The 22,820-nt window shown below is 44.9% G+C and overlaps 1 protein-coding gene across 1 annotated transcript in view; it reads left to right on the top strand.

Moving 5' to 3' along the window:
- Positions 1-22,820, top strand: part of LOC105031192 (voltage-dependent calcium channel gamma-2 subunit) — a 47,097-nt gene that overhangs the window by 18,841 nt on the left and 5,436 nt on the right. Inside the window, exon 2 of the mRNA XM_010905479.5 lies at positions 14,179-14,262. Within this exon, the coding sequence (XP_010903781.1) occupies positions 14,179-14,262 (84 nt within the window). The remainder of the gene's footprint in view (positions 1-14,178; positions 14,263-22,820) is intronic.

The raw sequence follows: 22,820 nt of genomic DNA, 5'->3' as shown, positions 1-22,820 counted from the left end.
AGAGAAATCAATAGCCACAAATGAATCATTCTGCCTAAAGCAGTTTGAGAGAGGAAGAGGGTGAGCGAGCTTGGAGAGAGAAAGAGAGGGGGACGGAGAGCTCGAGAGGGGGGGGGGGGTCGAGAGGGGGGGGGGGGTCGGGGGGGGGGGGTAGACGGAAGATAAAAGAGAGAATCCATCATGCAAAAAATAATTTGTAGAGGGGTTGAACTAGGCTGTGTGCAATTCAAGGCTGTTTTGGATGGGGAGTTTTTGGTCACCATCCCAGGAAACAGGTGAAGTGTGATGCTCTGTAGCGGTAGCTACCAATGTCAGGGACAGTCTCATACAGGGTTCTGCACACCGACCCAAAAACCGAGACACACACACACACACCTGGTTACCAGTCCCACACGGGGTAAAGTTGATACAACATAAAGCATGTGCTGTTTTCATTACGGATATATTTCACACTCTTTCCGCGCTTCGTGTTCAACATCACTTATGGCACTGCAGGTCATCTGAATATTGTGCGACAGGCAGATGTCACGCACAGGCCAACAAACCAAAAACAGCAACGGTGCGATGCTGCAGAAACACACGCAAACACACACACACGCAAACACACACACACACACACAGAGAGACAGAGAGAGAGAGTGAGAGAGAGAGCTTGCGTGACGGCATGTGTGTTTTCCTCTCTTTCTGGTCTGTACGCCATTGGAGAGTCTAGCACGGCTTCAACCCAAAACGACAAGTACTTCACTGGCCTCGGGATGCACTTCCATTCCATTATCGCTGCCCAGACAACATCTGTGGAAGGGAGAGAGGGAGGCACAGGGAAAAGGGGGTGTTGTAGAGAGGGATGGAGGAATGTGAAGATAAACTGTATGGAATGGGGGAACAAGTGAGGGAGGGAAAGTGGGAGAGAAAGAGGGAGGGACAGGGAGAGAGACATTTTTTATTTAAAGAAATGTTGGCTCATTTATTACATCATATGTTGCGTCATTGTGACAAATCTGAACAGTTCAAACACAGACAGAAAGAGACTGAGAGATGAAGACAGGAGGATTAATCCAGGTGAGGACAGAGATGAGAACAAAGATGAAGACAGAGAGATGTAGACAGAGATGAAGACAGATGAACACAGAGGGATGAAGACAGAGATGAAGCAAAAAAGATTTAAAAAATGATGAATACAAAGATGAAGACAGAGATGAAGACGAATGGTGTGGGTGTGTGTGTATGTGCATGGTGTGTGTATGTGTTTGTGTGTGTATGTGCATGGTGTGTGTGTGTATGTGCATGGTGTGTGTGTTGGTGTGTGTGTTGGTATGTGTGTGTGTGTGTGTGTGTGTGTGTGTGTGTGTGTGTGTTGGTGTGTGCGCATGGTGTGTGCGTATCGGTGTGTGTGTGTGAATGTACATGGGGTGTGTGTTGGTGTGTGTATGTGCATGGTGTGTGTGTTTGTGTGTGTATGTGCATGGTGTGTGTGTTGGTATGTGTGTGTGTGTTGGTGTGTGCGCATGGTGTGTGCGTGTATGTGCATGGTGTGTTGGTGTGTGTGTGTGTGTGTGTGTTGGTGTGTGTGTGTGTGTGTTGGTGTGTGTGTGTGTGTGTGTGTGCATGGTGTGTGTGTGTTGGTGTGTTTGTGTGTGTGTTGGTGTCTGTGTGTGTGTTGGTGTCTGTGTGTTGTGTGTATGTGTGTGTTGTCGTGTATGTGTGTGTGTTGGTGTGTATGTGTGTGTGTGTGGACCCAGAGGCTCTTGCAGTGGAATGACTCACCATGCCTCCCTCTCCGCCTGCTATCGCTCTCTTCACTGAGTAAATGGTGCCACACACACACACACACACACGCACACACACACTCACACACCATGCAGCTCCCAGTGTTTTTCTACTGATCTTCTTGGTGGTTGCTAAACCTGTTAACATCAGCTCCCTTGTTAGGAGAGGAATGATCAACAACATGCAGGGAGGGAGGTACAGAGGGATGGGATCGGTGAAACAGGCAGAGGAACAGGGGGATGTAGAAAGGAGGAGGAAGAGAGAGAAGGAAACACCAGAGTGGTCTTAATTGAGAATTTAAGAGCAGTGAGAGAGTGGTAGAGGGAGGAGTACAGAGAGGGACAGAAGGAAGTGTAGAGAGAGGTTGTACTACCAATCTGTGTTGTGTGTGTGTGTGTGTGTGTACGCATTGTGTAAGTAATATTAGGCAATGGCTAAATAGAGAGATAAAGAGGGAGGGAGAGAGCAGGAGAGAGGAGAGGGAGGAGGAGAGAAGATGGAGAGAGGGATGCGGGAAGGGAGAGAGAGAGAGAGAGGAGGGAGGTAGGAGAGAGGGAGAAGGAGAAGAGGGAGGGAAAAGGGGGAGAGAGAGAGAGCGGCTTGAGAGTAAGGGAGAGACAGAGGCTGAAATAGAATGAGAGAGAAAAAACAGGGGGAGGCAAGAGAGAGAGGGAGAGAGAGAGAGAAATCTAAGAAAGGGTTGAAGGTTGTGTGCCAAAAGACAGCCTAGTCCCTTCCTTCTGACCAGAGCTCTGTGGGTAGTGCAAACACTAGGACACTGGGTGTCATTTGGGACTCAGGCAAAAGTGTTGGTGGTAAAGTTGTGTCACTGTGATTTATTTTTAGCATTTCTTTGAATATCTGTCCGTGGCCTACGTCAGAACTGCCCATGTCAATATGTAAATAGAAATCCACACACACACACACACACACACACAAAGACACATCAGCATCACATCACGACTAAAAGAGATGGGGTGAGGGGGGATGTGCCCTATATAAGTAGTGATGGTGACTCACAGCCCCTCTCTCTCTCTCTCTCTCTCTCTCTCACTCTGTCTTCCTCTATCTCACTCTCACTCTTTCTTGCTCCATCTTCCCATCTCTCTCCACCTCTCTTGCCCACTCCATCTCTCTTAATCTTTCTCTTGCCTTCTTTTTCTCTGTTTATCACTTTCTATCTCATTCCTCATCCATCAATTGCAATTTCCCTGTCATTCAACAACTACCCATAATGCAACAGTCCTCAGTACACACACAGCTGCTTTTTCCCCATAGAGATGAATTAATGAAAGCAGACATACCCTCTCTTTATCTTTCCCCATACTGTATCTCCTTCACTCTTGACACCTTTCTTTTCCTCTTTCTCCCTTTCTCCCCATCTCCATCTCTCCCTCTCTCCCTTATTTCCATAAATCCCTCTTTCTCTCTTTTCCTCAGTCATCTCTTCAAATCTCTCTGTCTTTCTCCCTCTGACCAACGTTCCTAAAGATGAATCAAACAACACGGTAATGCCATCCACAGAAACACTGTTGCATGGGTCACTCACAATTCATGAAGCCCTTGTGTAGGGTAGCATTCAATTCATTTGAATTTGCCTAAATTCCCACGTCTTCAAAAATCCTGTTTGGAAGATTCTCTATATTAGTATTTCTGGTAAACCTGGGAACTTAGTAAAACCTTTTTACACCCACAAGTTTATATAACGCCTGCCAATACTGTACTGTAGGCCATTCATATATAACATCCACTGGTGTCAACAGATACCATACTTTGCATTCATTTGTTCATCTGGTCACAACAGGTAAAGGTAAACTCGTTGTGAATTAGATGATTACAAAGATTCTTACATTCTTAACATCCATGTTCAAAAGGTCAGACTTGATCTGTCCAAACCCAAAATACCTATCAACCAACTCATTTCTATTAACTATAATCCCCATACTACTGGACACTGAATTTTCACCAATGTTTCTCCCCTATCATGTTATCCAATACACAATGTTTTTGCATATATGCTGGCGCATATGCGCCGGAGGATGGCGCATTCCTTAACCAACAACCATAATTGAGCTTGCAGGCACCTGACCAATCCCTCTGTTGGTGTGCCACGACCAGGACAGTGAAAATGTCCACCGCCCTCTGTTGGTGTGCCACGACCAGGACAGCCTCAATGTCAAGGAAGAAATCCACAACTGTTCGAATATGCAAATATTAAAGGGGGAATCACTGTGTGGTCATCACAAGCCAAGATGATCAGTAAAACCAAAGTTATACAGTTAACAGCCAGAGAAACCGTTTCAGCAGCAAATTAATTAGCTGGAGCTGCAACACAGGAGAAGCGGAGCAGCACTGGAAGCAGGAGGGGGACGTACTGTATGCCATGCCTCTGCGTGATGAGGAGAGAACAGGAGAGGAGAGAAAGCATCACGCCTGCCTGGTAAACCAACATATTAATTGGCATTTATCGTCACTTCTGGTGACATAATAGCTGTCTTGAATGCTAACGGGGTAAAATAAATTCAGTTTGCACGTTGTTAAGCTACACTTTTCATTTGTCACATCTTAAACTCCTTATGTTCACATCCATCCACAGTCCAACATGGATCCCGGAAGAAAAGAAAGCTGAGTAGCTGCCATAGCTGTTGTCTATAGCACACAATAAACTCTGAGGCTTTTTTTACTTTACTTTGAGTTGAACTTTGAGTTGATGAAATGTTACTGATGACTTAAAATGTTTAACGTGATACTGGCTTTCACTAATATTTTCCCAGCATGCTCTACTGCAGGTTGATGTTTTGGAATTGTTTCATTGTCCTTTCCCAGGGACAATATATTGGTGACCTGTCTTAGTACTACTGTATATTACACAATTCAAAGCACAACTCAAATCTGGACTCTGACAGACTTAATTGGCTGTAACATTGACTGCAAAACAATTTCAAGTAACTACCTGCACTAAAATATTTGAAGTGAAGTCGATTTCCTCAAGTGGTTTGAGTAATGGCAACACCCTGGGGTTTATAGTACAGGGGTATTCAACTCATTCATATATGAGGTCTGGATCCTTCCGGTTTTCTGTTCTACCTCATTATTAATTGCACCTACCCGGTGTCCCGGGTCGGAAGCAGGCCCTGCCTAGAGGAAAGCAACGGGGGGAGGGCTTGGAGGGCCAGAGCGGAACACATGCGGCATCGGTAGTCACGCGATTTGTTGAGGTGTCCTTGTAGACAGAATGCTTGTGTTGTAGTCACCTGTTCGGGTGGTAAGATGTCACGTCGAGATGCACTCGGGAGTTTTAACACCCGTGTAGCGGAGCGCCGTGCTGCCTGCCCCTCTCCGTGATACATATATGTATGATGACTCGTAGAAGTGCACGTCAGCACGCCGGCTGGCTTCATTTTACATGAGTCTGACAAAGTGAGTGCGTGTGCGTGTGTGTGTGTGTCTACACAGCGAATTCCCCTTTGGTGAATCAACACTGACAGTGTTAAATTCAACATGCCGCCTTGTCTCTTTGGGTGTGTGTGTGTACGGGTGTACACTTTTGAGTGTAAAACGAAAACGGTGCTTCTCGCTGACGCTGTCAGAGTTTATCAGTGTTAAAGAAATTATTATGCAATCACGCAATAACACCTCACTGTATCCATAACCATTACAAAGACGAGGAGTTATGTTTGTCTTGTTCCACACACACACACACACACACACAACTAGTGTACAGGTTTGTTGGTATGAAATCTAAAGGTTTTTTTCTGAACATCCTCTGAGATAAGGCTCACATGTCTTATTACATATAAGACATGTGTATATATACATATACAGCTCCGTAAAAAATGAAGAGACCACTGCACCTTTTTCTTACCTTTCCAAAAAAGTCCAAAAGGAAGGTTTTGAGTGAGGAACAGAAGGGTTAAAATTAAGAGACAACTGAATATATATATATATATATATATATGTAACAAATATGTGTGCATTTTCTGATTGTGGAGACATTTGGGAAAAGGTAGGGGCGAAAGGTAGATTTTTTGCTGAAAGCATTAAACTTCCTGCATGGTACTCGGACGATGCAATGCATAAATCAATGGTGAATTACTGCCAGTCTGTCTCACGCAGCCGAACGAGCCGCTTCGCAAACCGCAAAGAAACATGGCAGGAAAGAAGTTCACTGGCCCAATTGTTTGCTAATAATTGCCGTCTGGGGGGCATGAATAGAGGACAACCATGTGGCGGGTGTTCAGGTGTGAGCCTTAGCCCTGGTGCAAACAGTTGAGTTGATGATGATGCTGATTACGACGATAATGATGGTTGGTGGTGTTCGACTTCCAAAAATGTACAGTGTAAAATGTACACTCACCTAAAGGATTATTAGAAAAACCTGTTCAATTTCTCATTAATGCAATTATTCTAATCAACCAATCACATGGCAGTTGCTTCAATGCATTTAGGGGTGTGGTCCTGGTCAAGACAATCTCCTGAACTCCAAACTGAATGTCAGAATGGGAAAGAAAGGTGATTTAAGCAATTTTGAGCGTGACATGGTTGTTGGTGCCAGACGGGCCGGTCTGAGTATTTCACAATCTGCTCAGTTACTGGGATTTTCACGCACAACAGGGAAAAACATCCAGTATGCGGCAGTCCTGTGGGCGAAAATGCCTTGTTGATGCTAGAGGTCAGAGGAGATTGATTCAACTGATTCAAGCTGATAGAAGAGCAACTTTGACTGAAATAACCACTCGTTACAACCGAGGTATTCAGCAAAGCATTTGTGAAGCCACAACACGCACAACCTTGAGGCGGATGGGCTACAACAGCAGAAGACCCCACCGGGTACCACTCATCTCCACTACAAATAGGAAAAAGAGGCTACAAAGAGGCCAGAATTGGACAGTTGGAGACTGGAAGAATGTTGCCTGGTCTGATGAGTCTCGATTTCTGTTGAGACATTCAGATGTTAGAGTCCGAATTTGGTGTAAACAGAATGAGAACATGGATCCATCATGCCTTGTTACCACTTTGCAGGCTGGTGGTGGTGGTGTAATGATGTGGGGGATGTTTTCTTGGCACACTTTAGGCCCCTTAGTGCCAATTGGGCATCGTTTAAATGCCACGGCCTACCTGAGCATTGTTTCTGACCATGTCCATCCCTTTATGACCACCATGTACCCATCCTCTGATGGCTACTTCCAGCAGGATAATGCACCATGTCACAAAGCTTGAATCATTTCAAATTGGTTTCTTGAACATGACAATGAGTTCACTGTACTGAAATGGCCACCACAGTCACCAGATCTCAACCCAATTGAGCATCTTTCGGATGTGGTGGAACGGGAGCTTCGTGCCCTGGATGTGCATCCCACAAATCTCCATCAACTGCAAGATGCTATCCTATCAATATGGGCCAACATTTCTAAAGAACGCTTTCAGCACCTTGTTGAATCAATGCCACGTAGAATTAAGGCAGTTCTGAAGGCGAAAGGGGGTCAAACACAGTATAAGTATGGTGTTCCTAATAATCCTTTAGGTGAGTGTATATCTTGTTATAATTTAACTGAACACTGGCCAATTAGCTGTTATTGAAGAACAAAATTGTGTGTGTGTGTCTGAATGGTGAGGGAAGTAATTTGGCTGTTGTCTAAAAATTTAAAACGGTAGCAGTGTTTGTGTAATTCTTCCCTCTTCTTTTCAAATTGCAACTAAATTGACAGAAACAGTAAGGAAAGATGGACGAGTGGTGTTTTACTGAAAGAGCCGTGGGATGTATTTAACCGAAGCTCTATCAGAGACCACTGGAGCACCATCAAACCCAGTGTACAGTTAACTAGATATACAGCTTACTAGGTGTACAGTTAACTAGATATACAGGTAATTGGGTGTACAGTTGGATACATAGATAAATATACAGGTAACAGTCAACATAAAGGAAACAGTACATATACCAGTCACTTCATATACAGGTAACTAGATATACAGGTAACAGTAAACATACAGGAAGCAGTAGATATACAGGTAACTAGATATACAGGTAACGGTCAATATACAGGAAACAGTAGATATACAGATAACTAGATATACAGGTAACAGTCGATATACAGGTAACAGTCAATATACAGGAAATAGTAGATATACAGATAACTAGATATACAAGTAACAGTTAATATACAGGAAAAAGTAGATATACAGTTACATACTGGAATACTGGAAATGGTTTACATAAAGGAAACATTGCATGGTAACTATATATACTGTACAGATAACTACATATACAGGTAAAAATCAACAAAAGGTTATTTGTGGTGGCCAAACACCATAAAAACCCATTGTATGTTGTGGTTTGCTTTTTCTGGCAAAATACTTCTTGTTGGGTTAGCATCTGTCTTGGCCGTCTTCTGATATTCATCGATTCTCACTTGATTGCCTTACAGTTAGAGTATCTAAGCTAACACAAGCAGCAAGAAGAAAAGCAGCTTAGCTAACTTTAGCGTAAAACTCAAAGTACAGCCAACGTAGTAGCTAGCCGCAAACACAGACGTCATAAGTTCACAGCGTCTCGCTTTCCCTCCCTCTTTCTCTCTCTCTCGCCACAGTGAGTCAGAGTGTATACTTATTAATACAGTACATTCCATCCGTTTCATCATATCTTTAACCCAGAGGTCAGGTCAAGCCCTACAATGACGCCTCCGTGTGGATGATGAAGTCTTAAGGGTCACTCTCGTTGGTTTAAATCACACTACCATTTGGCCTTTTCGTGCTGGGGGGATAAATGGGTTGCAGTGTGTCTGTGTGTGTGTGTGTGTGTGTGTGTGTCTGTAAGAATAATGGTATATGCTTAGAGCTTAAGGAGGATGTATAATTTAGCAGAACGATTTGGGAGATCGACATGTCATTATAAGTACAGCTGTGTGGAGAAAGGAGACGAAGAAAAAGTGAAGAATCTTTCGGGTTCTATTCGTGGTTATTGTCAGACCGCACTCCCACGCACACACACACGTGCATACTCACACACACGGGCACACACTTCACTGGTGTCAGAGAAGGCGAATGTGTGTGTGTGTGTGTGTGTGCGTGCGGGTGTATCGATCTGTAACATCAGCTAATCGGGATTTGAAGGGAGAAAGGAAGGGTCAGTTTAAAAGATATTCTTAAAGGTCTTTGGGTCTAGTCTATATATGACCTCATTTCTCATGACAGAATGTCTGTGTGTGTACCTGTGTGTGTGTGTGTGTGTGTGTGTGTGTGTGTGACTGCATTTCCCCTCGGCACTTGATGGGTTTTCTGGATTTTCATTACGGTAGATGATGTCATTCCAGTTCCGAGTCTGAGTGTGTCAGTACTCCAATGACCAAAGCCCCTGGGCCTTCTGGAGGGGTGTGATGGCTTTACAGGCACACACACACACACAAACATGCAAACACACTAGACTAAGAGACTAAGATACAGAAACAGAGAATACTGAGCTCATGTTTCACTGCTGTCTGAAAGTGGAGAATCGATTAGGGGAGGTTGTTTCTTGAGAGACAGATAGATGGAGTGAAATAAAGTATCAGGTTGATTGATTTTCGACATCCATAGGGTTTTGTTTCTCAGGATGGAATGCCAGGGAGTTACACAAGACTGAATAAAGGCCAGTTTCCCAACATCATCTTAAGGCTTTATTCAATGCCAGAACCTTAAGAGTTACATTTTTGGGGTGTTTCAGATATGTTCTGTTAAATAAAAATAAATAAATGTTCCAAGGGTATGCAAACCTTTGAGCACTGTACAGAGCTCCAGAAAAAAAATGCCTCTTCATTTAAGGTCTCTTAATTTTAACCATTCTGTTCCTCACTCAAACCCTTCCTTTTCAAATTTTTTGGAAAGGAAAGAAAAAAGTGCAGTTGTCTCTTATATTTTCCCAGAGCTGTACTTGAGTGGGTTGTGTGTATGGGTTTCCTTTGTGTCTGTGTGTGTGAGGGCTGTCATTGTCTCTAAATGTCTGATGCAACGTCTTCACTTCACTTCTCCCTTGGCCAGCGGATTGTACCCACCTTTTTCCAAATGTCTGCCAGTGTTTCAGTACCCAAACACGCCAAGGTGACCCAGGCACATGGCCACTGCCCAGTCATAATGAAGTGGTCTGATACGCCGGTCACGGACCACATTGACTCCATCACACCCGTGGTTCATCAGAATTGGCACTGCAATTTCCTGAACGGCGGAAGACACTGATTGGCTCGACAAAGACAGAGCCAAATACATTCGCGTTTTATGTTACGATGAAACCTTTTTTTTTTTTTATAAGACATGTTCTACCTGAAATGGCCCTGAAATCCTCATCTCACAGCACTCTGTTAGCATTGAGTTGTTTATCTTAGTCTTGACAGGTGTACCGCCCCAGTCAAACTCCCCACCTGCCACTGTCCCCGGAGCGGATGGCCGGGTGGCCCTAACCCTAACCCTAACCCTAACCCTTGCTCTACTGTGTCCTTGGTTCTTCAGTTTGACGTCACCAGCGTGTCCACACTGCATTAGGGTGATAAACAGGAGTATTAGCCAGACACTATGGTTTTTCAATGAACAAATGGGGTTCGAATTTCACTATTCAGGTGATGAACGGAGTGCCCTAACCGCGCAGTAGCTGAAGTCCCAATTCTATTTCATAATCTCTTTGTTTCAAAGGCTAGCATCACCACACAGGGGCAATTCAAGTCCTTCATTCTCTTTTTAGTTTTCACCTTTGTCTATTTATTAATGTTGGTTAAGCGTGGTGTGTTTTTGGTAACTGTGTAATAAATCAATCGGGAAAAGTTTTTCGTGACAACTTTTTTGCTGTGACTCTTAGAGTGGTCCATTAGTGGTGTGTCATTCATTTTAACCAGGAGCATTTTATCAAGCCAATGTCAAGCTTATCGCGCACTCCATCACCAGGTGGAACACTGCTGCTGTTCTTTCGCAATTAGGGGAACACTCTCTGACCTTGGGTTCCCACGTTATCTGCAGACAGGGGAAGTCAAAGAGATTTGTGGTGCTGGGCAACTTCCAATTAGGACAGCGCATCTCAGAAATGTCCAAACCGACATTGTTCTGTGAGGCACTGTTTTATTTGTGTCCCACTCAGTGGGTAAGAGCATGGTACTTGCAATGCCAAGGCTCTGAGTGTTTAAAACGCCATGCACTCACTGCTGTGAGTCATTCTGGATAAGAGGGTCTGCTAAATTACTTAAATGCAAATTTGCTTTTTAAAGCAAAATGTGCATTTTGCTTGAGTGATTTTGAGGCCGCACGGAATTCCAACTATATAAAACGGTGTGTTTCTTGCATTCGTTTTTTGGATTAAGGAACAGCGAACATGCCCCTGATAGAATGCCTGGTAGTTTGTGTCTGTCAGAGAAGTTGGCTGATTAAATAGAACACCTAATGTTCAACTGGCATATTTCTTACAGAGACAGGTGATGAATTTAATTGCTCTCCTGTCTTTACCATATGAGAGTTGTGTGTGCACTTAGTTGACATGATTGGATCGGATGACTAGCCAAGCAGCATTGTGCTGTACCAACTGTAGCCGATCAAGTCATTTATTCGAAGCCCCCCGAACATATTATTCGGAAAAACGATATGCCGCATGAATAAGCATCAGATAGACTCCTCCACGTCTTTAAAACCATTGAATTACTATTCTTTGACTGCTGCATTTAGGAAACTTGGGTGACACCAATTAATATTGCTTGGTCACCGTGTTCAATAGGCACCTCTTTCATAGGTGCCGATGTGGAGTCATGGGCACTCATAGGCCGACCGTTTTTCTTTTAACTAGCGGTACATTCATTTGAAAAACAGTGGAGGACAGTTGCAGAATAACACACTCCACACGGTTAACGTTAGGTGAGGATCTGTTTTAGAAGAGATCTAAGTTCTGTTAGATATCTTCAGTTAACAATTTTGCAAAGGATGTTCTCAATTAAAGGGTGTGTCGAAAACTAAACAGAACAACTCCCACTGCCATTTTATTATATATAGTTCTGTCATTTGCTGTACTTCAGGCAGGTGTCCTCTTCTTTGGGCATGCTAGAATTTATTTTTTATTTGCGGTGATGTAACATTGTGTCTGCAACGCAATGTTTCCAGCGGTTTCCTAGAAGCCGACAGGAGGCTGATCGGCTGTTAGAGTCAGGAAATGCTGCTTTGCCATTCCTGGGCATCGAAATGATCAACCGCCTGGTGCCTCTCAACAGTGTAGCCTACTACCTGTTCACCCACAACGTGGTGCCCACGCACCAGTCCAGCTCTGTCGTCAAATGTGGGCAGCGGTAGACCTGATAAAATGGGTTACCGAGGACAGACAGAGGCTTTAATGTCCTAAAGTTGTCCAACCACGGCGACACGTGGTGAATGAGAGGTTACTTCGCACTTCGACGGCTGATGAAATTTGCCTTCGAATAACCACACAAAACAAATTCACCGACGTACAATTCAGGTCTGTATCATCGCCTGCCGCGGTAAATGCCCAGGCCGCAGTCGTGTTGCACGACAGAGGGTGGCGAGGTTAGCCCAAAGTGCCCCTTTGCACTCACGCACGGAAACAGTCTCTCTTCACAATACTGAAAGCGCTGTTTAGGTCGAGTTTCTTAGCAAGGTTGCCAGATATCAATGAGAGTATGCTGCTCAATCACCCGCAGACTCCACCAAAAAAAACATCCAAACTCTAATTCTTCCATACAGCCATATCTGTAAATCAACCCACCCAAACCCATTTTTGCCCGCACACAGCCATTAACAATAGCCCAATTGTGCGGGAAATCATGCCCTCTGGTAACGCCGTTCCGCAGCCATTGATACAACACGTGTCATATAGCGCGTGAGTGACTAATACAACTTTGAAACGTTGAAACATTTCGCCATGAACTCCCTCCGTGAACGATTCAGTTCCACCGGGGTTTTACCCACATGCGCGTGAGTTTGCCCGAGAGAGAGAGAGAGAGAGAGAGAGAGCGAGAGATAGTGGAGTGAGTACAAGGAGGAGGATCGAGCGAATGAATGCGATTCCAGATTACATATGTATGTGATTCTGCCGTTGCGTGGGTGGTCATTTGTTGAGAAGCGAGACCAGGAAGGGAGGGGGAGAGGGAGAGAAAGAGAGCGACGCTGGTTCGGCGAGTTCAAAAGATAACCGAATTGATTCGTTTGAAATGTTTCTGGATGAAATCTCCCGAGACTCCCAGTTTCGTTTTCAGGTTTAACCGTTGTCTTTTGTCTTACCCCGGGGCGCTGGCCATCCGCATTGATCTGTCTGATAAATCACTAACACTCATGGGACAGTTTAAAGTGGTTTTGCGACGGTAGGCTGTCTGAACATTTAAAAAAAAGTTACCACAAAAAGTTACCACCGTGAGACTGGCCGATGAAACACCGTGAGACTGGCCGAGTTGGATTTAATCGGACCAAAAATAAATAAATAAAAGTTAAGACCTTTCTTACCGAGCAACTGTTAACCACCCAATGTTTTATTCATTTAAGGAGCATGGCTGTAGCACCAGTGTTTATGAAATTGAACTATGCACTAAAAGTAACTAACGGTTCCGCTCATGTTTGCAGCAGAGTGGAGCAGTAGCCATGTAAAGGCCTTACAGTTCAGCTGCAGCATTCTGGCCTGTGCTTAGAAGGGCTGATTTCAATATTTAGTCTGTGATTTTCAGTTCCCGGATTTCTAAAGGTAAACTATATTGTAGTTATTTGTGTCTTTGTATCTGAAAGACAAGTAACTGAAGGTATGGTGTAACATTGTGAGTGTGTGTGTATGTGTTTAAGTATGTTTAAAGAAGGTTGAAATAATGTGCGCGCCCTTCAGGGAAATTTGAATGCGATCCTTCTTTCTTTCATCTTTCAAACATTTTCATCTAATAAACAAGGAGCTATTCAGTTGCTCTGGTTTGGGAGGGTATGCAATTTACTGTGCAGTTAAACCAGGCAGAACCAGCCAAACACACGGAGAGCTTCCTCTCGTTCAAGAGAAATTAAACTGTCAAACCCGTATGTAGCTTCATGTTGTGCGTAAGCTACCTGTATGTAGTCTTATGTCACCTCTATGTAGTATGTATTGCTAAATGTAGACCATCTGGATGAAGTGTGTATATAAACTGGATGTTGATTGTATGCAATCTTATGTCACCTGTATGTAGTCTTTGTGTGATGTTCTATAAAACAACCATTGAATTTGCCAATCTCTCCACTGTCCCTCCCTCTTCAACTATTTCTTTCTCTCTCTTTTTCTTCCTCTCAATCTCCTTTCCTCTCGCACCTTCTCCCTCTCTATCTTCCCCCCCTCTCCCAATTTGGAGGGGTTTGCGAGGCCAAAGCTTGGTTGGACCTTGTTTCTGAAAATGACACATATCCTTCTTCCCTCCCTGCCTTTCTCTCTCCTTCCCTTGTTCATAGGTTCCTACAAAGGGATGTGTAAACAGATAGACCATTTTCCAGAAGACACGGACTTCCAAGCAGATGGCGCTGAGTTCTTTTTACGTGAGTCCACCCTCTTCTCTTACAGCGTGTGCCTCTCACCTTCTGCTCCACCTCACTCTCATTCCACCTTGTGAGTCCCCGTCGCCACCTAGTGGCCAGGAGGTTTCCCTACTCAGGTTACCCGCCATGAGGTCAAATGGTTTTTGCACTATACATATAGAAGGTCAACACAAGGCACAAGTGGCTAATCATAGAGTAAGATAGTAGATTCTGGGGCCCAAAAAGCTCATTTTAAAAGGTGTAGCGATTTGAAGTATTTAACAGAGTGGGACCTCATTTGCATCAATTTCATATGGGTTATTATTATTTTTTTTTGGATCCCCTTTGGTTTAGGAAGGATTGCATGATTCTGTCAAGGTCATCAGGAGTAATCAGTCAATAAATACTGGGAGCTAACATTCCATGACTGCAGGGGGAAGTAAAGCGCCAACGTAGATCCATTTCCGAATGGAGATGGCCTCTGCCCGTGATCTCACAGAGGCTATAATGAAGAGATGCAATGATACAGTAGCTCTCCGAGGCTATGCTTCTAACTTATTCAATGTAGGGTGAAAAGTGACTTTGTAATTTCACTCCTGTGTTGTACTTTAAGGCCCGCCTCTGAGGGAGGGACTGCCCCTGTTTTTATTGTGATGTGTGTTGTGTGACAACGTTGGCCTGGTTTTCGGTGTCTTCAGCTCACATTTCTCTCCCTGTTCTTCATCTCATGTGCAGAAGAGTCAGGCCTTTATTCAGTGCTCAAATGTGAACATCCAGTCGTTGCTATTCTCGAGGGGAACACGGATTCTCTTCCTGATTGGATGGCCCTCTCAGCTGTACTCCAGTCGCCACAATGACACAAATATGGGAGCGTTGTTTTCTCCGTTGAGTGTCTGGGTATCCGACTGATAAGTGACGATTGGTTGTTTGGCCATATGGAAACCCACGTCCGTTAAAAGTTGCTCACTCGTGTCTAAGTTCTCAACCTGAGTAAATGCTGCGAGCGCAACATCTCCCCGTTTCACTTTCAATCTGAAATGCAAATGCACCGGTTAGCCTGGCCGAACGTTTGATTATGACGCAGTCGGGGTCAAACCCCTGGCCACTTCTGTCTCGATCATGCTGGCAATTTCAGCTACAAGTGCACTCAACTGGATTAGGCCAGTGAATGAGGAGGAAGAGGAGGAGGAGGAGCAACCAGGGCTGTGGCTCTCCCGATGCTTGGCCAATTAGGACACATTCTTCTAAAAATATTTCAGCCTTACTTATATGGGTCACGCCTCTCTCTCCTCATCCTCAGTCCCTCCATCTCTTAATCCCTCCATCCTGCTTTCCACATCTACCTCTCTGTTCCCCTGAAGGGGGTGTGCCTATCTGGTAGGTAAAGGGTGGTGCTGGTGTGGAGGGGTGATACAGAACAGCAGTGTAAGTCGCTCCGGAAAAGTGTCTACTACCTGGCTTGAATGTCAATGAGAGCCCCCAGGTCATGCATAAACACGCCCGGGGACAACCAACACACGAGACGTCAGTGTTTGCTCATTGAAGATGTAATATGGACAGTGTTTGCTCATTGAAGATGTAATATGGACAGTGTTTGCTCATTGAAGATGTAGTATGGACAGTGTTTGCTCATTGAAGATGTAGTGTGGACAGTGTTTGCACATTGAAGATGTAGTATGGACAGTGTTTGCTCATTGAAGATGTAGTATGGACAGTGTTTGCTCATTGAAGATGTAGTGTGGACAGTGTTTGCTCATTGAAGATGTAGTATGGACAGTGTTTGCTCATTGAAGATGTAGTATGGACAGTGTAAGTTAATTGAAGATGTAGTATGGACAGTGTAAGTTAATTGAAGATGTAGTATGGACAGTGTTTGCTCATTGAAGATGTAGTATGGACAGCATTTGCCTATTGAAGATGTAGTATGGACAGCATTTGCTCATTGCTGCATGTCCTGTCGATTTTATTTGAAAATGTCTACATTCTACAGTCCTATATCGTTTATGCATCGGCATTCTATTTCCGATGTCCCGCCCATATCTTGCCAATATGCAGACTCTCTCCAAAAGGTATGTTCTTGACACATGATGACATGTCGGCCCAAGGAGTACAAAGAGAGAGCAGACTGAATAGTACAGCTTGCATCTCCTCTCTCTGCTTGCCTTCATCTGCCTCTCACTTCTCTATCTCTCCATCCATCTCTCTCTCGCTCTCCATCATCTCTCTCTCCATCCTTCTCTCTGACCCCAAACTAAAAACTAATCTGAAACAACAGCAGTCACATGCCAACTCTTCCCTCAGTGCGTTTCCATGCCGACCAGTTTGAAAGCGTGAGCGTTTCAGAGACTGGCTTGTTACGACTAGATAGGACAGAGAGAGAGTGAGAGAGAGAGTGGGGGGAGGCAATGGAGCTGTCAAAATAGCTAGTTCCTTAAAGTGATTCTGGTTGTTATTAAACTGTCTCTGTGTGTCGTCCTCTGGCTTGTCTGGGTCGGCACAGATACAATATCTTAATTTGATTATCTCGTGGTTGCAGGATTTCTTTTCACTGCAGGAATCGCGAACGTCAGGTGTATTTCTTATGTTTCTTATTTTCATTTTAAAATGACTTGCCCTATCAAATATCAATATGAAACGTATCGTTCGCTGCCCAAAATTTTTTACATTCATCACAACCTCGGCAGTAATTGGGATGATAAAATGATTAAATAAAGGACACTGGGTCAGTCTCAACATCTCTCTCTCCTACTCAAGTCTCGTTCCTTCTTTCTGTCTCTCTCAATTCACTCCCTGATCTGGCAAGGTGAAAATCTGTGGTGTCCCTGAGCAAGGCCGGTGAACCCTAATTACAGCCTGGGTGTTCATTGTGGCAGCTCCATCATCTCTGGAATTCAGATGGGTCGAATGTGGAAGCCAAATCTCAGTTGGACCTTGTGCGCACACAAAAATGATCCTCCTTCCATTTCCTGACACAAGTGAACACATTTTTACAGTTAAAAGACAATAATGGCAGTATCATAAACGGGGAAACTTAAGATATTTGTCCCTGAATTCTTTTTCGCAGTGATCCCATTTGAATATGAAACACATTTTATGACCCCATCGTGTAAAAATAAATTGATGTATTCTACAGAGAATAATTGACTTTCCTAATTGGAGCCATGACAGTCCGCCAGAAATGGTTTCAGACTGATTTCTAATCAAATCTGAAGGAAGTAAGGGAGATCAGACAGTAACTGTGTCCACGTGATCCTAAATCCAGCCTCTCATAAAGCTTAAAGCGCTTTTGCCTTTTAATTGGAATTTGAAGGATTTTAGTAGCCGGTGTCTGTTTGTTGGTGTTGACTTAGGGGCGTGGCGACTGACACACCCGATTTGACACCTGTGTGCATAACCCAAGGAGCTCTTAATGAACGTGACTATGAAATCTGTAGGGCTTCAAGTGATTAGCATGCAGAATGATGCAGCCAGAATTTTTCACTTGTAAAACCCCCCGAAGAACGGTCATTAAGGACTGAACGCTGCGTTTTGTTTTTGTTACACAGTAGCCACACGTCATACCACCCTGTCATATTTAGTCCTGCTATGTGGAGTACTGAGATCACTACGCGAGCTTGCAGACATTGATTCGGCTTTGATCTGGCGTTATTAAACGAGCGCCATTCGCCAGAGTGGCCTGTCCTCTGTGACGACGCCTGGAGCAGAAACGATGCGTGAAGCGGGTTAGAGAATAAACCCGTGCGGAAGAGAAGACCCTGAAAAAGTCCTCGGTTATCGACTGCCTACGGTTCGCAAAGGGTTAAAGCACATCCGGGACAACGAGCGAGTGTGTTCGCGTCTAGGTGGTGTGGCGCGCGTGCTCCACCCGATGCCTTGGCCTCGTTACATCCGTCACAGGCGTAGCTGCGCTGAACCACCGCGGAGATGGACCCCGGTCAAACATTTGACTCCTTTTCACAGTTGTTTTTGGGTTCCTTGTGAAGGGAATGTGCTTGTGCACCGGAGCCTTCCTGTCAGCGGTGTCTCCGTCGCGTCCTGTGGGCACACAACCTGTCAGGTGACTCCCCGCGTGGCCGGCGTCTCCGTCGGAGTCTTCCTCGGTGTCTGGCGGCCACGGCGGTCAGCGGTTCTCGCTGTTTGAGGCCAAGTAGCGTTCAGGTTAGAGGTTTTGAAACCTCGTCCTCTCATTCAATCTCCTCTCCCTCTGCCTTTTATCTCCTCCCCCCCCCCCCCCCTCCCCTCTCCCCCCTCTCTTTAACCCGTTTCTGTCTTTAATCCCTTTCCTCTCTCTCCAGATAAGTTCACACATCCTCACATGCGTAGTTATTACATCACCAGAGTCAGGCAGTTAGCTGCAGCCCCACTGGAGCTCCACAGACCAGCCGGGGGGTGGGGGTGGGGGGTGGGGGGGGGGCGGAGAAAGAGGACGAGTGAGAGAGAGAGAAACAAGGGGGCGAGCTGACGAAGAGCGAGGAGAGAAAGTGGGGGAGGTTTGACGAAGAGGAGGGTGGAAGAAAGAAAGAAGGAGGAGGGTTAGAAAGAGGGAGGGGGGGGAGTGGGGGAGGGAGGGAGTGTATGGAGCAGCGTGAAAGAGAACGTGGGTTGTGGTAGTTGGATGGAAGATGTTCATAGTCATCTGTGTGTTCTGGTTATCAGGCGCTAATCCGCTCACTATAGGATTAGACATGGTCAAGAACTCGGCCCAAATTGGCTGGATCAAGACACATGGCGTGCGCGCACACGCACACGCCCACGTGCACTTTATTGTACAGGGTGGACAAATTACTTTTTTTAATGTTGTTTTAATTGAAAAAGGCGTCCCCTTTGGCAGTCAGTGCCAAGAACCAACAGTGAACTGTAAATGACAGAAGTCTTTCACACTGCTGTACACAAACACACTCAGGTTGCACGGGATTAGAAATCATACACACTGTTGTGCACAAACACACTCAGGTTGCACGGGATTAGAAATCAACGATGCTGTGATTTAGACTGGAGACCGCGCCACTATCCTAGCCAATGATTTCATATGATGTCATGGACATTTTAAGCCAATGACTGGCAATTTGAATAGATGAGCCACAGTCTTTACATATGAATGGCTGACAGCCACTATACACCTAAATACTCATAAAAACACACACACACGCTCCGTGCCAACAAGGCCAACCCCTACACAACGACCCATTTAGAACATGACTCTGCTACTCATTTAATATGCCCCAATGACATTCATGCACTATTTCAAATTCTTATCTTATTGACAACCGAAAAAAACAGGAAAAAACGCCCTGAAACTATCGCAAAACTCAAAACCTAGCCCTAATTCTCACCCGAACCGTTTAACCCCAGATCTAGTTTGTATGTGTGATCCAGCCAAATGCCCTCACTTCCCCGATGTGACCGATCCAGACCTCACAGGTACAGGAAGGATAGTAAAGACTTTGGCTTCTCACAGTCACAGGAAAATGAGTCCACACACAGTTTGTCCAGTAGACAGCTAGAGTAGCAGATACCTCCCAGACCATTACAATAGATGTCATGGTTACGTAAAGAGCCAGATGTCATTGGCCGATGTGGACGGGTTTCTTAAGGGCGTGAATGCCCCAGTCATACCCTCAGTGTGTGTGCGTGTGTGTGTGCGCGTGTGTGGTGTGTGTGTGCCTTCATGTGTGTATTTACACGTGTAACTGAATATGCTTCTGTCTCTGTGCTCGTGTGTCTCCAGGGAGCCTGTCCCATCCTCTGTAACTCAGGGGCAGTCAGGAGCTAATGAAACCATAGCTCAGTCTGCTACAGATCAGGGGCATAGATATTACAGACAGGTCAAATTGACAAGCCCCTCCCCCGCTTATAACCCTTCCCATTTTCAACACAAACCTTCGCCCTTGACTCCTCTTATATGTAGGGCAACGCTGATTAGATTTTAGTTTTGAATGCACATATTTATTCCAGCTGTTCAAAGCAAAGAATCACCACATGTGTTATAGGTGGTCATTTGTTTGTTAAGTCTGGGTTACGATTGTTTTGTTAATTATCGTTACAATTTGCTTGTTAAGTCTGGGTTATGTTTATTTTGTTGATTTAAGGTTACTGTTTGCTTGTTTGAGTCTGGGTTACGATTTGTTTTTTAAGTCTGTGTTACGTTTGATTTGTTAAGTCTGTTACTCCTGTCTGCCAATCTGACGGCAGCTTACCTCTTCTAATAATAAAACACGATATAGCAACTAGGGAGTTTTTGTAGAGCCTTAAAGTGGAAAGCTCCTGACTGGCCAATTCAACCACACTGGGGCATTGACAAAGGATTGTGACACCTGGTATCATGTGACCAGAAGTTACCTGTCATAAAATAATTTTGTACACACACAGCTGTGTGTACTACCAGACCAGGTTTACACAGTTTCCCAAACTTAATAGCCTGAAGCTCATATTCCTACCTATTGAATGCCTGTGTGGAACATGGCCAACTGTCAGTTTTGTTTGACACAGTTGCACTGAACTCCAGCAGCTAGTCTGAATATGTTGTCATTTCTGTAAAGCTACAGATCAACAATGTTGTTTGCCCATGGACGGGTCGGTCAATGATTTGTTTTCCCAAACGTACGGGGCGGGGTGGAAGGGGAGTTCCCTGTGATGATTGTGAATACCGACTGGGAGATCTGTAGACCATTAGAAAACCTTCCCCGTTCTTGTTGTTTGCATGGCGGACATTGAGCTGAAGCTGACTTCACTTCGGCACCGGTGGCAAGTTTTTATCAGCCCAATGTCGCTGTTAGCCCGTCGAACCGGTTAGCCGTTAGCCTCCAACCCGTAGAGATATCATGTGGATGAGTTAGCGTAGCGCACCGGAGGTCAGCGCCACGGTTAACATAGCAGATAGCCTGCAGGGTGGAGGCATAGAAGATCAGTGATAATTCAGCCCTCCTCTCTCATGCTAATTTATTTGCCTGACCCATGCCTCCTTTTTGTCTCTCTCCACACCCTCTCTCTCTTCTCTCTCTTTCTCTTTCCACCCCCTTGTCTACACCCTGTTTCTCTCTCTGTCTCTCTTTCTACACCCTGTCTCTCTCTCTGTCTCTCTCTCTCTTCTCTCTCTTTACTCTCTCTCCACACACCCTTTCTCTCCTCTCTCTTTCTCTTCCCTGTCATCTCCCCCTCTACATCCTGTCTTCTCTGTCTTTCTTACTAATGCCTTTTTAACACAAACATAGACACACACACAAACACACACGTGAAAACACACTTCAGTACAACCTAATGTGCGTGTATATTTGTGTGTATTTGTCCGTGTGTTCTTTCACTGACAGAGACCATGTCTTCAGTTTACTTTGCCCTGTTTTAAAGTCATTGTCTGTTCAGCTCCTGTTGGAAGATAAATCAAAAAAGTGGTGTGTGTGTGTGTGTGTGTGTGTGTACGAGGTTGGCAAAACGGTGTGTGTGTGTGTGTGTACGAGGTTGGCAAAACGGTGTGTGTGTACGAGGTTGGCAAAACGGTGTGTGTGTGTGTACGAGGTTGGCAAAACGGTGTGTGTGTGTGTACGAGGTTGGCAAAACGGTGTGTGTGTGTGTGTGAGAGAGATGTTTCTTGCTGACTCTGGACAAAGCTATGTGCCTATGTGACAAGGGGTTGTTGCATCTTGAAGATAATGCACCCTGACTGCTGATGTCAATGAGCAGGGGGAGGCGGGGGGGGGGGCGGGGTTATTGCCTTGGACCAGGGGGAGCAGGGGGGAGGTGTTGGGGAGGAGGTTGGCACCGGGACAACACTGAGGTCACCTTAATATTTAATCAGCTTGGCCAACTGGAATCTTCGCTTGGAAACACACGCTAGTTCTCTTTATCCACACCCACCATATTTCCTGAGGGAGAGGGGGAGGGAGAGAGAGAGGAGGGGATGTAGAGGAGTAGAGGGACAAGTATAGAGAGAAGAGAGAGGAGGGGATGTAGAGGAGTACAGGGACAAGTATAGAGAGAGGAGGGGATGTAGAGGAGTAGAGGGACAAGTATAGAGAGAAGAGAGAGGAGGGGATGTAGAGGAGTAGAGGGACAAGTATAGAGAGAAGAGAGAGGAGGGGATGTAGAGGAGTACAGGGACAAGTATAGAGAGAAGAGAGAGGAGGGGATGTAGAGGAGTACAGGGACAAGTATAGAGAGAAGAGAGAGGAGGGGATGTAGAGGAGTACAGGGACAAGTATAGAGAGAAGAGAGAGGAGGGGATGTAGAGGAGTACAGGGACAAGTATAGAGAGAATAGAGGGAGAGATGTAGAGGAGTACAGAATGACTATAGAGAGAAAACATTTGGTTGTACCATTTGCTGTCCCCAGATTTTTTTGCCCAGTCACCACGGCAACGTCCGTGAAAACGCCGGAAGACAGCAAATCAGCCAATCAGAAAGACATAGACAAAGACAACTGATGAACTGACAAATAGAAGATTCAGTGGGGATGTAGACTACAGAAAAATAGAGACAGAGAGATAGATAGAAACAAGGAGATTCATAGAGAGACATAAAGAGAGAGATATAGATAAATATGTAGAGAGATAGAGGTATCTAGAGATAAATAGAGATAATTGGAAA

Source organism: Esox lucius, chromosome 9, assembly GCF_011004845.1.
Source record: "Esox lucius isolate fEsoLuc1 chromosome 9, fEsoLuc1.pri, whole genome shotgun sequence".
In the NCBI taxonomy this organism is placed as follows: Eukaryota; Metazoa; Chordata; class Actinopteri; order Esociformes; family Esocidae; genus Esox; species Esox lucius.
The sequence above is the reverse complement of the archived record's forward strand: the minus strand, read 5'-3'. Positions and strand labels throughout refer to the sequence as shown.